Raw genomic sequence first — 16542 nt, 5'->3', positions numbered from 1 at the left:
GCACCTAGGGGAAATCGGGTTTAGTGTAACACAGGCAAACGCTGTTTTCGTCATCGGACTTGTCTTGATCAGTACTCGAGTGAGCAATACCCAAAGTCCAGCTGATGCAGAACCCTGGCTGCACCTAGGGGAACTCGGGTTTAGTGTAACACAGGCAAACGCTGTTTTCGTCATCGGACTTGTCTTGATGACTACTCAAGTGAGCAATACCCAAAGTCCAGCTGATGCTGAACCCTGGCTGCACCTAGGGGAACTCGGGTTTAGTGTAACACAGGCAAACGCTGTTTTCGTCATCGGACTTGTCTTGATGAGTACTTGAGTGAGCAGTACCCGAAGTGTAGCTGATGCTGAACTCTGTTTGCACCTAGGGGAACTCGGGTTTAGTGTAACACAGGCAAACGCTGTTTTCGTCATTGGACTTGTCTTAATGAGTATTTGGGTGAGCTGTACCCGAGATAGAGCTGATGCTGAAACCTGGCTGTACCTAGGGGAACTCGGGTTTGGTGTAACATAGGCAAACTCTGTTTGCGTCATCGGACTTGTCTTGACGAGGACTTGGGTGCGCAATAGCCAAGACAGCGTTGTAGCTGAGCCCTGGCGGTATCTAGGGCAACTCTGGTTTCGGTGCATTATAATATAGAAATATTTCATGCAATGTCAAGTTAGGCATAAAACATAATATTAACTGAACAAAAATCCTACCAGAAGTGAATATTAACATCAAGTAGTTAGAACAAATTTATTAATTTGCCATACATAAAACACTTTATTTATGTCTAAAAAAATACGTATGTATATCCATTTGAATATCAAAATTAAGTACAATCGATTTCACTAATAGTAACACAGGGAATAAAGAGAATACTGGAGTTCCAAGCGTCCATAGACTGCGGTAACTATTTACTATCAGACGGGCTGTATGCTTGATTGCCACCAGAAAAGTATTTCTGTTTCAAACGATCTTCATAGAATTCACAACAATCAACAGAAATAGTTTGACAGATTCTATGGTACTACTCAACTCAACCAAGTACCAGTCATAAAGACGAGTCTAAGATATTTCACACGAAACATACTATGAACAGAAAACAGCGTTTATTTATATTGCACCGGTACCACCAGGTCTCAGCTACAGCACTGGCTTGGGTACTGCGCACCCAAGTCCTCATAAAGGCAGGGCCTATAACGGAAACCGGGTTTGTCTATGTTGCACCAAACCTAAGTTCCCCTAGGTACAGCCAGAGTTCAATATCAGCTTTACCAGTACTCATCAAGACAAGTCCGCTGACAAAAACAGCGTTTACCTATGTTGCACGAAACCCGAGTTCCCCTAGGAATAGCCAGGGTTCAGCATCAGCTCTACCTTGGTTACTGCTGACTCAAGTACTCATCAAGACAAATCCGATGACGAAAACAGCGTTTGCCTATGTTGCACGAAACCCGAGTTCCCCTAGGAATAGCCAGGGTTCAGCATCAGCTCTACCCTGGTTACTGCTCACTCAAGTACTCATCAAAACAAGTCCGATGACGAAAACAGCGCTTGCCTATGTTACACCAAACCCGCGTTCCCCTGGGAAAAGCCAGGGTTCAGCATCAGCTCTACCTTGGTTACTGCTCACTCAAGTACTCATCAAGACCAGTCCGATGACGAAAACAGCGTTTGCCTATGTTGCACGAAACCCGAGTTCCCTTAGGAATAGCCAGGGTTCAGCATCAGCTCTACCTTGGTTACTGCTCACTCAAGTACTCATCAAGACAAGTTCGATGACGAAAACAGCGCTTGCCTATGTTACTCCAAACCCGCGTTCCCCTGGGAAAAGCCAGGGTTCAGCATCAGCTCTACCTTGGTTACTGCTCACTCAAGTACTCACCAAGACAAGTCCGGTGAAGAAAACAGCGCTTGCCTATGTTACTCCAAACCCGCGTTCCCCTGGGAAAAGCCAGGGTTCAGCATCAGCTCTACCTTGGTTACTGCTCACTCAAGTACTCATCGATACAAGTCCGATGAAGAAAACAGCGTTTGCCTATGTTGCACGAAACCCGAGTTCCCTTAGGAGTAGCCAGGGTTCAGCATCAGCTCTACCTTGGTTACTGCTCACACAAGTAGTCATCAAAACAAGTCCGATGACGAAAACAGCGCTTGCCTATGTTACACCAAACCCGCGTTCCCCTGGGAAAAGCCAGGGTTCAGCATCAGCTCTACCTTGGTTACTGCTCACTCAAGTACTCATCAAGACCAGTCCGATGTCGAAAACAGCGTTTGCCTATGTTGCACGAAACCCGAGTTCCCTTAGGAATAGCCAGGGTTCAGCATCAGCTCTACCTTGGTTACTGCTCACTCAAGTACTCATCAAGACAAGTTCGATGACGAAAACAGCGCTTGCCTATGTTACTCCAAACCCGCGTTCCCCTAGGAATAGCCAGGGTTCAGCATCAGCTCTACCTTGGTTACTGCTCACACAAGTACTCACCAAGACAAGTCCAGTGAAGAAAACAGCGCTTGCCTATGTTACTCCAAACCCGCGTTCCCCTGGGAAAAGCCAGGGTTCAGCATCAGCTCTACCTTGGTTACTGCTCACTCAAGTACTCACCAAGACAAGTCCGGTGAAGAAAACAGCGCTTGCCTATGTTACTCCAAACCCGCGTTCCCCTGGGAAAAGCCAGGGTTCAGCATCAGCTCTACCTTGGTTACTGCTCACTCAAGTACTCATCAATACAAGTCCGATGAAGAAAACAGCGTTTGCTATGTTGCACGAAACCCGAGTTCCCTTAGGAGTAGCCAGGGTTCAGCATCAGCTCTACCTTGGTTACTGCTCACACAAGTACTCATCAAGACAAGTCCGATGACGAAAACAGCGCTTGCCTATGTTACTCCAAACCCGCGTTCCCCTAGGAATAGCCAGGGTTCAGCATCAGCTCTACCTTGGTTACTGCTCACTCAAGTACTCATCAAAACAAGTCCGATGACGAAAACAGCGCTTGCCTATGTTAAACCAAACCCGCGTTCCCCTGGGAAAAGCCAGGGTTCAGCATCAGCTCTATCTTAGGAACTGCTCACCCAATTAACTCATCAAGGCGAGTTGGATGACGAAAACGGCTTGTTTTTATGTTGGCAATTAACGTTTTCAATGTGTAATGTTAATGGTTAATTGTATTGATTTTCGCCCAACACTGTATATTTACATGCATACTGTATATTTACATAATTATATTCATACATACATACCTACATACATTCATACATACCTACATTCATACGTACGAACGTACATACTGATCTATGGGCGACGATGATCATTTACCATCAGGCGATCCATCACTTCCTTGTCTCCCAGTTCATTAAAAATAATTTCTAGCCGTGTTCTACTTTTATCCAACGAAAACATGTTTCGTTGCAAAATTAAAAATGGGGCGCATAGTGCGGAGTGGCAACAGCGCATTTTCCTTCCTGTTCTTACAATAGCTTAGATTCATAATCCTGTCTCTTTTACGCAAGGCTCGACTACGCTTTAACAAAAGGGAAAGCCTTATAAATAGCGCTTAAAAGCCGTATCGGATAGCGCTAAGCCAATGCACAGGGCTAGCTTTATTGTTTTGCTTAGTTTTTTGTAAGGGCTAGTCAAATGAATGGGCTTGCAGTTCGAAAGGGAGAGTCTCTCGATTGGGTCGTCCTTACGTTAGGGATTCCCAATGAAAGGCTTGTAGCGCGGAAGGGGTTGTCCGGTCCCTGATTTTAACACATATCAAGCTAACAATATGGGCCAAATTGTCAAAACTGAGGTTCAAAAGTTTTAAGCTTGGGTCCATTATCTGTGATTACACATTTTACTTTGACAGTAACTCTCTATAATACTCGATCCTCTTTGGTACGATGTAATATCAGCGGTCCCTTGGGCGTCGTTATAACCGGACTCTACTGTATATTTCAAATTATATATTTAAAATAAAGGGAAAATGAAGATCTTGGTTTTCTTACGTTAATTCCTTGTATTACTAGTGTCTCTGGGAGCTATAGACCTCCGCGACATGCTTAGAAAACGCAGTACAACAAACACAGTAAAGTCACGACAGTTTTAAGCGCCATATACACTATTGGCACTCAAGTCCTTTATGGCAACTTCTGCATTTTACAAAATTTCCAAAAACTGGATAAAAACGATCTTCAATATCTTCATCGTGCAAGTAATACCTGCTACGATATCATAAACAACAGAATTCTTGAAGGTAATGGTAATATTATTGCGTAGTACGGTAATTTACTAAAAATCCGCAAAACCGGTTAAAAACCGGTTAACCGGTTTTGAAGGTATAGGTTCGGTTATTAACCGGTTTTTAAAGTTAACCGGTTTTTGCAAACCCTAGTTCATACATAGAAGTGTTTTAATAGTTTATTACATTTCGTTCGTACATAAAAGTGTTTTAAATAGTTTATTACGTTATGGACGTACTTACATTGAAGCGGTTTAAATAGGATACTACGCGACGTATATTTTAGTATATTTGCGTGTGAAATTATCATTTTGAAGTAGTCTAAAATGAAAGTTACCATTCTGAATTGTTATTTATGGCATCTTTGTTGGCGTCACTTAAATTCTTGAGAACACTTAAAGTTCGACTAGACGTGTTACAATCTAAGTCCCTTTGTTTTTGTAATCTAACAAAAAGTTGTCGCGCCAACCACTTGACCATTTGTCGACGATAGAACAAGTGTTAATTATGGGTTTTGCATAAAAACGTTAGCGTTTGTTAGTTAGCTTGATTATTTTCGAGTAGGGAATATTATTTTTTATGTTTTATAGTTGTTCTTACATGTTTAAATTTCGTTATACCTATTGATTACTTTGTAGATACTCAATATATAACTAAATTCAGTATGTTATTTTGGACAGCGGGATACCAATTTTTAATATAGTATTTTTTAGGGTTCCGTAGCCAACTGGGAGCCCTTATAGTTTCGCCATGTCTATCTGTCCGTCTGTTCGTCCGTCCGTCCGTCCGTCCGTCCGTCCGTCCGTCCGTCCGTCCGTCCGTCCGCGGATGATCTCGGTGACCGTGGGCACTGGAGGGCTGAAGTTTGGTGCCAATATGTATATCAATCACGCCGACAAGGTGGCCGGTTTTTTTATATACTACGTCTGTGGCAAGCAAGCATACGGTCCGCCTGTTTTATGTTGAAAGAAAATAATTGTAATAATAGTTGCAGTTATAGTAATAATAGTAGTTGCGTTTAGTTTAAACGAATGTTTTATTTCAGTTTCTGAAGTAAAGATAAAGGGAAGGTTATATTTAGTTGATTAGTAACACTTTGTGTTTCATGTAATGAAGTAAATATGCTCGATTACATAATTTACAGTACCTAAAGATATAAAACAATTGAAAACATTTTAGGCTCATGAACTTTTATCGACGGTTTATAATTAGTTGTAGTAGGAAATATATATAATTCAATACTTATATTATTTGAATTATTAACAAAAAAAATGATTTTTGGAATTAGGGTAGTATTCAACAGCATGCATTTTACGAAGTAAAAGTTAAATTTATTAACGTAATACAATTACATCACCCTGATTTTAGTAAAGAATTTTATTTGCAAACTGACAGTTCTGCTATAGGTTTAGCTAGGGGTTTGTACCAATTAGACGACCAGGGGGAATTTAAAATATTAGATTTTTATAGCTAAGCATTGGGTGACTCAAGTGTAGTTTTGATAATTATATATTATATTTCAAGCCAGATAAATCACAAGAAAATGTCATCTATTTTTCAGAAGTTTTAGTAATAGATTTATTGAGCAGATACATAAAATAATGAGTCACCAAGGCATGTACAAAGTTATTAAGTATATAAGAGATCGTTTTTACTGGAAAGGTATAACACCATTTTAGTAAAACGAGTTATCCTTGCGTGTCATGACTGTCAGTTAGTTAAAAGCGACGTCGATTAAAAAAAAAAGTAGGATCTTGCCAATCTATAGTTAGGTACTCATATATTGAAAATATGGTAATAGTAGATTTATAAGGATCTTTGCTTACTGGTCAATTTGGTACTAGTGGTACAGTATTCGTATAGTAAATTTGTTAAATTTTATGAATTAAGGAAAGCTACTTATTCGGGTTAGAAGTTCATAATTGTGACCATAAAACATATACGTTTTATGTAAATAGATTTTGTTTCTTTAAATCATATATACTTTTGTAAATGTCCTTTGCTATTTGAGGTAGTTAAAATGCTATTGTTTTGTGCAAGGTCCTTTGCTTATGTGGGTTATACATAATATATTAACGTTTATTTTTAATTGAGAAAGTTATTCAAGAACTCTATATTCAATAGTGTGTATTAACTGTTTTTGGAGGGGTTGTGAGGCGGCTTAATTCTATCTTTAAATTCAATTATATTTTAAGTTATTAAGATATAATATATCAAAAATAAATACACATATTCATAACTGAGTTTTAATGCTAATACATAATTAGTAATGAATTTATTATACAGATTGTATGGCAGCACATTATTTCTTCAACACGCAGATTATTAAAATATTTATTTTATTTAAAAACAGTATGTTAAAAATATTAATATTCAAATTAGACAAAACACATTCCTAATTAAAAAAAAACTGTTTTACTATTTTAAAAATAATTTAAACGAAAAAATATATTTCTCTGAATTTTTAAACTATATTTAGCAATTTCTTTTACAAAGGTTTATTGCTATTGAACTGGGCTCTCCATATTTTTTTTTTCTTCCTTCTTCTTCTTGATTTTAAATAGATCTTTTTGGGGAACATTTTCCAATAGATATGGAAAAAAAAATAGTTGTTTTTTTTTTAGTATATCTCTATTATAAATATATTAGGTATATGTTTGCTAATGGTAGATTTTCTTAATAATAAAATAATTGTAATTTTTATTTTAGTTTCAATTCTTTAAAAGGGAAAAGTTTTGGTACATTTTCGGGGATGCGTGAAAATGAGAATGTAGATGAATGAATGAGATGGTTGTCAGAAAACATGTTAAATTGCATGAAAAAAAAAATGATTTTATTTATGCAGGGCCCTGAAATAATAACAAAACTAAACAACGATATTTCTTTTGATATTCTGACCGGAACACACACACACACATACACAAAAGAGGTAATACGGTAGTTTGGAGTTAGGTTAGGCTCGCTAAAAAAAAAAAGAGCATATTAGCAGGTTTAAGCTGCCGCCGTGTTATCTCTATACTACACACAACATCAGAACAGGAAACACTACACACCCATCAGTAACGAGATGTTTAGTACTCTCTCATATGGAAAAGCATAATCATGAAGTGAGCTTAGTATTTTCTTATAATATTCAGTAATTTAGCTCGTTTCGAAAGATTCGATTTGCAATCTAGTTGTGCTTTTTTATTGGTTAGTACTATTATTTGTTTAGTAGTTGTATAACAAAATGCTTATTTATCGATTTATTTGTCATTTCATTTGGAAATCAAAAGTTTAAGCATAGCATAGCTTAAACTTTTATAATTGACATCCCGTTATTGATGAACATGCTCCAGACTAGGAAAGGCTTTTTGGGGAAATAAGTCATCAGACACGGTGTTGGAATTAAATCTTTTAAAGATAGTAACCCCTCGAGTGGCATAGAATGCTCCTTGGTAAAAGGTTCAATTTTGTCTTAAAAAGAGATACCGTTTGATTCCTTTCTTGGTCGCTAAAATATAGACTCAAGTCGGAAACTCTCGTATGTATCAGTCGGATCGGTAGAAGGGTAGGCCATTGGCATACACAGCACAACTTCTATTCTTTTGTTGAGGCAAAATTAACTGGCTGCATTTTTAATTGTTTATTTCTAACATGAATGGCCCTGTAAACTTATTCCTTCAGAAATGTTCATTCTTCAGTTTGGTATAAACACACACTACACACACACAGCCGCAACAAAAAAAAAAGGCTTACACGAAGGGAAGAATGTTAAAAGAGATTTTTATTAATAGTTTTACTTGCAGTAATTTATCATTTTTGTTCAGAATTTTGTATACTTTTGTTCGAAAATTTACTTCTGCAAATATATATCCTTAATATATTTAAGCTACAGTAAATTTTGGGAGGCGATTGTAACATGTCAGAAACTTGCTTCCATGTTTCATCATATGCAAGCATAATAATTATATTTTTTGTTTAGTTGATTAAATTCCTGTTTCGGTCTCACGATAATTAAAATTTTGTTTGTCTCAAGTAGATCGTATTTTAGAAATACGAGATGGAGAGCTTGGAGATTTATAGTGAACCAAAATATTTAGATGCTTATTTGTAGCCCAATTTGAGTCTTGTTTCAAAGTCATAAAGGTTTTGCAGTAGGGATTTTAAGAAATGCTGCCTGGTCAAATTCAAATCAACAAGAAGATGTGTCAAATTTCAAACTGTACAATTAAATGATACTAGCCAATAAAAACAAATTTGAGCCATATTGAACCATATTACAAAGGGCGTTGATTGAGACAATTTTTAAAGCATGTGCAAATGGAAAAAAGTCTAGTGGGCCAATCCTGTGTCCAAACATGTGGAAAAAAACTTAGTTCGGCCACGCCCTATGAGTAGATCAAATTGGACCTTATTCTGATCAAGAGATAAAGCATGTTTTGTTTAAATATTGTATGAAATTATGAATTTCAGCGTTGGTTGAGAAATACCAATCAGGAGTGAGGAAGTGGGAGCTAGTGGGGATTTCGGAGTCTTGGAAGGGATGTTTGAAATGGGATGCAAGGCATTGCATGGGATTCATTCATTGGCATTCGGGGATTAGAGAGCCTTCCGCTCGACCATCAGACTGGTTCTATTTAGGTTTATTTGGGTAAATCTAGATTACCTATATTATGCCCTAGCCTAGATTTTGCTAGTATTTCATGATACTGGTATAGTTTGGGTTGGAGGATAATATAGAGTTTTGTGTTAAAAGCGTATATTTCAGTGTTTAATTGGTGTAAATTTAAGTGTTCTAATTGTTATTGTTTTGGAGCTCGATCACTGCTAGTATTATAAAGTGTACTAGTAGAGTTTAGAGTTGTAGAACAATAGTATTGCTAAAGTTTTAAAGTTTTGTTACATTTGTGAGTGATTCTTATTAGTTAAAGAGTTAATTGTGTTTTAATGTGTGAAATGTTTTAGCTTGGATTGTTTTAGTGTTATTTTACGCTAGAATAATCTTTGTTGAAGGATTTCATATATTATTTAGTTTGTTAGTTAATTAATTATTTTCTGTGAATAATAATTGGGGTAGATTATTTTAGTAGGATGAACTGGTCTGATATTTTGCAGTTCTTTGGAGGGATAGGGCGGGTAACCTAACGGTGTTCAACTACAGCCCTAGTCAACCAAGGGACATTTCTTGGGTTATTTTAGTAGAGTCCAAGTGAGCTCTTGGCAGTTTCCTGCGTTTATTAAGACAGGATTTTGCTCCTGGAATCTGGACGATTTGAGTTGTTATCTAAACTTCTTAAATTTACCAGGTTCTTGTCCAACTTTCCTATTTTATTTTACCCGTCTGGCTGACTTCTTGCTGTCCCAATCCCTAGTGTGAGAACCAGCCCACGTGAAGAAATAGGGTGTCAGTGTCAGCTCTAAGGGTTATTCTTCGCCCGTCTTAGTTAGCTTTAGCTAGAGATTTTCCATTGCACTTTCGGAAAATCACGCGAGTAAATTAAATGTGCGATTCGGATCGCTAGTTTGCTAATATGTCGGTAGAGTAGATGGTTAGTTTAGCTGTTAGGGCTAGGATTTTGTTTGGTATAGGAAATATTAGAATTAAAATTGTTTTCTCCTTTTCAAGTCTTTATTCATTTTCTAGAAAGTTCAATTATACATTTTTAACACGGGATTTGGTTACTTAATATGTTAGACTTTAACTGTGTGAGTGAATTTATAAATAAATAAATAAATGAATGTTGTACATTTGTACATAGATTGAGTGAATCCCATGGTAGGTTCAGGAAGGCTTACATTTAATGATATTCAATTATTGAATTGGGATTAGTAGGGTTTATAGGAATTTTTTAATACTATGTTTATTTATGACAAAATGACAAACTTGACATATACATTTATGACTTTATATATATTTTTGATCCCTTGTATACCTACTGGTAGTAAATACAAATACAAATACAAATAATTTATTAATAAAAACATAATTGTACAGTGATTGTTCTTAAAGACTAAGAATTGTTATACATATAAGAGATGTTTTATACAAATGCCTGAGCTAGGATAGTTCCTGTGTTTCAGGCAGAGGAAGGACTAAATTAGTGATTTATTTTTAATTATTCACTAAAATAAAACTTATAAGAAAATAAACACAAGACTTATTTTCGTAGATTCCGAACTATTACATTACATATATATTCATTGTATATTCAATAGGTAATTATTTTACAACCATAAGTAACTTTTCTGTATCATCGTACGTCATATTTTGCAGGCCTCGTCGTAGAGCACTTTTACAACAAACATAGCTAAGTGGATATAAGTCTAATTTTGCATTTAACCTGTTGTACAGAAATGGCCCCAGAAAGACGAAATAAATGTATTGTGAGGAAATTAAAATAAATAGCTCACAATATAATGTAAGATTGTAAATTCATTTTGTTTTTAAAATAAAAATGTTTATTTTTAATTAGCTTGTCCCTCAGCAGTTTGCCTGTCTATTCTGTTATCTATGAGTTTGTAATTTTTACATACCTAATGGCTTTCAAATATAAAGTCATATTATTCCAAATACTTATCATAAGTGAATTGTCTAGACTGGATCGAGGCAGAAAGTTGCAAGATCGTGGTTTATTTTGGTCCGAAAGGTGATACAAAATGACTACATTAACAGTTTGGATAATATTATTTTGATAAATACCTACAAAAAACAATGATGTACAAAATTACAGAATTCTGGAGAATTGGAGTGGTCAGATACACTGCTCTACTACCAGTATTTGATATTTTAAAGTGTCCTTTTGAAAATCCTCTCTGTGGTGATGAAAGTGTCACAACATAATGGCTCGGGCAAATGAAAGTAGTCCTGTCATTATGAAAAGATGTCCCTTCAGGACCACAAAATAGTTCCTTCAGAACTGGGGCAGGGGTCTGACCCGTAACTGGATGATGGCCATGGACTGTCGCGGAGGCGGAGCGACATCTATAACCCCAAAAATAAAATATTTTAAAATATATTATATTTACTATTGACTTTCTTTATTATAATATGGTGACATTTTAGATTATTTACTGACAAACATTAGTTATTTTAATTTTGACATAATTATGCTCATTTGTTTATTTGTTTTATTTAACTAAAACATTCTGATTGTATTTGATTAAACCCCATCTTTTAATTACAATTTATTATTCACTGTGATTTATGCTGTGGACTTAATCCATGTATTTTGGTTATTGACATTTTAGGGTTATTAGGCGTAATAGGGCATTACTGTTTCATAATATGCGAAAAGGACTGGTTACTATTTGCGGTTACAACAATGGGTTCTACATAGACACTAAACGATCACTAGGTCAAAATACTGATCCAATATAAGGTATTAACTTAATTGATTGATTTCGTTTCATGGTAATTAATTTTATTTAATAAATTTTAGAGTTTCAATTTTTGTATGGTTATATAGGTTAACTAAATAGGTGATTGATGTTAGTTAGGTATTTATAGGGTCAGAATATTACAAAGAGTGGTCAAAACGCCAAGAGGCATTTCCTGGCATACAAAGGTACTGGAAGATCTTGATTACGCCGATGACATCGTGCTGATTTCGGCATCTTTAGCCCATCTAAAAGCAAAACTTGAGAGTCTTCAAGAGGAAGCTGAAGCCATGGGCCTGCGAATCAACCGACGGAAGGCTGTCCATATGCGAGTACAATCAGCTTGTAAGGAACCTTTGTTGCTCAAAAACGACCGCCTTGAATCAGTCTCCAAGTTTGTGTACCTCGGCAGTACACTGTCGTGTCAGGGAGGTGCAGACGATGACGTCGAGAGCAGAATTAAGAAGGCAAAAGCTGCATTTGCTCAACTCAAGCCTGTTTGGGATTCAAACTTGCTTACTCGCCGCGTGAAAATCTCCCTCTTCGAATCCATTGTCAAGACCGTGCTTCTCTTCGGCTGTGAGACATGGAGAGTGACAAAGGGGCTGACCCACAAACTTCAAGTGTTTGTCAATAAGTCCCTCCGGTCGATCCTCCGTATCTTCTGGCCGAAAACTATAAGAAATGAGGATCTGTGGAGTATGTGCCGACAACCTCCGATTGCCCAGGAAGTGGCTCTGCGGAAATGGAGATGGATCGGTCATACCCTTCGAAGAGGAGCTACCAACAGCGCCAGTATCGCGTTTGAGTGGCGGCCTCAAGGAGGAAAGAGGGCCCGCAAACGCCCCGTACACACCTGGAGACGGAGCGTTGAGAACGAGCTGAGGGAATATGGGCTGAGCTGGAACGAGGCCAAGGTGGTGGCTCAAGATAGAAAAGCGTGGAAGGATCTTGTGGAGGCCCTATGCACCTATGGGGTGCCTTAGGACATACTACAACAGATCTATCATATGAACTAGTTTTACACCCTATTATACGACAGAACGGAATAAAAAGTATCATAAAGAACTTACCTGTGACTTAGCAAACTCAACAACGTTGTAACTGACGTTGGAGCGCAGTAGTGAAGTGTAAGCGACCAATCCGGAGTCCTTATTTTGCCATAGCAGATCTAGCATATGAACTAGTTTTACACCCTATTATAGGACAGAACGGAATAAAAAGTATCATAAAGAACTTACCTGTGACTTAGCAAACTCAACAACGTTGTAACTGACGTTGGAGCGCAGTAGTAAAGTGTATGCGACCAATCCGGAGTCCTTATTTCGCCACAGCAGATCTAGCATATGAACTAGTTTTACACCCCATTATAGGACAGAACGGAATAAAAAGTATCATAAAGAACTCACCTGTGACTTAGCAAACTCAACAACATTGTAACTGACGTTGGAGCGCACTAGTAAAGCGTATGCGACCAATCCGGAGTCCTTATTTTGCCACAGCAGATCTAGCATATGAGCTAGTTTTATAAAGATACACCCCATTATAGGACAGAACGGAACAAAAAGTATCATAAAGAACTTACCTGTGACTTAGCAAACTCAACAACGTTGTAACTGACGTTGGAAAGTAGTAGTAAAGTGTATGCGACCAATCCGGAGTCCTTATTTCGCCAGAGCTGGTCTAGCATGTGAGCTAGTTCGAGCACTCTGCCCGCTGTGTCTGTGCAGACTAGCACGCTGCCGCCGCCGCGGAGGGTGCTTAAAATTGTTGCTGTATTGAAAAAAAGTTATATAAGGTACAGCGGGCCAATAGGGAACTTGACTGTAGTAAAAATAAAATATTTTATACCATGCACGAAATAAAGCATCAGATAATTATAAGAAAAACTTGGACAGAAGTTATTTTTAAATCCAATTTCTATTTAATAAGTCAGGTAGAAATATATAAAGTAACTGAATTGACCGTGACGTCACTCAATTCGATTTCATATAAATTCCATATTAACAAGTCGTTTAAATTCGTTTTGACAGTTCTTAAAAAGAAGCTGATTTGACTAGAAGGCAAGTAGCCTATATCAACTGGGGGGCAACTGCAACTGATCCATTTTTTCATGTTTTACAATGTTTGCATTATTAAAGACTGTATCGTTAAGTATGAGGACAACTTTGAGTAGCCGTATTTATTTGCTATTATATTTTTTTCTTAAAACAAGTCATAGGCTTAATAAGGCACATAATAAGGTTCACATTTTGTCCTAGAAACTCGACGTAAAGCAAGTGGTTTAGACAGTATTGACTTAATCCTCCCGAGTAACAATTACGATTCCGGACAAATGCTACTAGAAAATTCACAAAGTGCGTAAAAAACGATACGATTGCGAAAAAAAATTGTACTGTGTGAACCTCAACGACATATGATCCACAAAGCAGAATATCTGGACATAGTCCAGCCATAGTTATTTTTAAGAAATAAAGTTCAGGATCTGTGTGTATGGCGGCCATTTAGAGAATGTGGCATGGTGCTTCCTCTAACTCCGACTTTAATGTCGAATTTAACTATCATACACTGTTTATATCGATTTGGTTTAGGCACTGTTCAAACACCGTGAATGTCAGTTAGACCTTGGCCTATGGCAAATTTTTTTATCTGTTTCTCTCATCCTGCTTGCATCAAAAATTTACGACAATCCGGAACGTTGCTCAAAATAGCGTTTTTTTTAATTATATAAATTCACCGCATTTATTCTGCAAGTACCCAATTGAAAAACCATGAAGAGGACTCTTAAAGAATATATTTTGGCAGCATATTAACCTTTGTTTGTTGAAATCGTACAAACAGTCATTGAAATATTCTCAAATTAAGCCAGATAGGGGTTGTCCGAAATTTATTTGCTAGACCTTAATGAAAGTACCATAAAGTCTCTAAAATAAAAAAAAATTAGACCTTATATTAAATAGTGCTTACCAATACCTTCAGATCATACTCTCGGAACATAATAATATAAAATTATGCACATGTCAACATTTAGACGAGGTTTGTTTTGTCCTTATACTTATCGATACAGTCCTTAAATAGAGTGTCCACCGGTTATATACGGCACGCGTGTTTAGTGGATACATGTGGAGCTCAACTTAATAGTGTTATAATGGAAAATATGGATCAGTTACAATTGCCTGCTGTACCTTACAGAAAATGTTGTAACCCCCTGGGTTTTATTGAATCAAAGGTTTTATGAGAATTTATAAAAAGAGTTATAACTACATATTAGGATTCTAATGCAAGACAATAACCGTTTTGAACTAATAGTGAAAATCAGCAGTTATAGTTAGACTCTTAGAACCCCCTGTACACTTCTTATGCTCTAGAACAAAATGCACTTGACTGAAGAGACTGGGGTTGGTAAAGCAGTTTTAACTTCTAGTACAAAAACACAAAGACTACTACTCATAGTGTTGTGTTCCTGTCGGTGAGTAAGGTTGCCAGAGCTCAACGAGGGTGCGGTGTGCTGATGACGGGAGGTCTTACGGAACTAACTTGTTCCGTTTATTGTCCTTTGAGTCGTCGGCAACCCGAACCCTCCTTGGAACTTGTACACTCCTTTTTGCTGTGTACTTAACACAACATACAACAACAACAAGTTTCAAGTGTGTACAAGTTTCTAATGGGGTGGCAACGCGCATGTGACACTGTTTGAGTTGCAGGCGTCCATAGGTTACGGTGACCGCTTTACATCAGGCGGGCCGTATACTTGTTTGCCACCGACGTAGTATTAAAAAAAAAAAAAATTAGAATGAATTATTAAATGAAATGCACTATTTTCTTTATTCCTCAATGTTCAGTAAAAACAAAATTGTAGGCTGCTCTAAGAAAACTTACTCATGAGCTTCTCATCTCTTAGCCTCCGTCTCGGTTGCACATAGTCCGCATTCATAGCCCCGAGCAACAGTAACGAAGGTCGCATAATCCTCTCTATCTCACACCCGTTGAGATGCCGCTCCTTCTTGTGGTTGAAATCTGGAGCGTACACTATGTCTTCTTCGCCAGGGGCAGCTATGCGCCAGATTGTGCCACCGAGGGAATGACCGGCTGGTAGGGGCGTGATGCGAAGACCTAAACCTTTGCCTGAAAGTACAATACATAATTACATACATCATCCTCCTTGAGTTATCCCGTCATTTGCCACGACTCATGGGGACCTGGGGTCCGCTGTGATAACTAATCCCAAGATGTGGCGTAGGCACTAGGTTTTACGAAAGCGACTGCCATCTGACCTTCCAACCTTAATAAACTAGACCTTATTGGAATTAGTCCAGTTTCCTCGCAATATTTTCCTTCAACGAAAAGCGACTAGCAAATATCAAATAACATTTCACACATAAATTTCGAAAAACTCATTGGTGCTAGCCGGGGTTCGAACCCGCGACCTCCAGATATGTGTTACAATAAAAAATTTAGAGACAAGAGCACTAACCTTTCATATCAACACTCTGATTATACTTCAACTGCACAATACTATCAAACGCAGCATCCACATCGTCAAGCGTAAACAAATCAAAGTCCGACACATTCTTGTGTGCCTGGAACAGGTCGTACATGAACATCTGCCCCATCTTGTACACCGGCAGTGTGGCGTAGATGGGGCAGTTCAGACCCAGTTTACCCACTGCGTATGGTAGGGCTCCGAGGTGCAGTGGGTCGGAATGTGAAAGGAGGACTGCGTCTATGTTATTTATGTGTCTGAAATGATAATAACAAAGTTTAGAACATATTCTTCTTCTTCTTGGTTAGGCTTCATAACGCCTTATGTATCACTGCAACCATTTCTGATCTATTGTGATCGCCACCTACTACAACTCTCCATCAAGTCCTAGAAATCTGAAGATTGGTAGTATCTTTTTGGGGATATGCCATAATCATGTTACGTGTACGCATTAGAGAGGGACACTGCCAGGATGTGCAGGATGTGTGGTT

The 16542-nt window shown here is 37.6% G+C and overlaps 1 protein-coding gene across 1 annotated transcript in view; it reads right to left on the bottom strand.

Moving 5' to 3' along the window:
- The window catches only part of LOC125232680 (probable cleavage and polyadenylation specificity factor subunit 2), a 42886-nt gene that overhangs the window by 25080 nt on the left and 1264 nt on the right, over positions 1-16542 (bottom strand). Inside the window, exons 2-4 of the mRNA XM_048138434.1 lie at positions 16043-16308; positions 15448-15693; positions 13154-13341 (exon numbers count right to left, since the gene is read on the bottom strand). Coding sequence (XP_047994391.1) covers positions 13154-13341; positions 15448-15693; positions 16043-16308 — 700 coding nt within the window. The remainder of the gene's footprint in view (positions 1-13153; positions 13342-15447; positions 15694-16042; positions 16309-16542) is intronic.

Source organism: Leguminivora glycinivorella, chromosome 13 (genome assembly GCF_023078275.1).
Source record: "Leguminivora glycinivorella isolate SPB_JAAS2020 chromosome 13, LegGlyc_1.1, whole genome shotgun sequence".
Classification (NCBI taxonomy): domain Eukaryota; kingdom Metazoa; phylum Arthropoda; class Insecta; order Lepidoptera; family Tortricidae; genus Leguminivora; species Leguminivora glycinivorella.
This window is presented reverse-complemented; position numbering and strand designations above follow the sequence as displayed.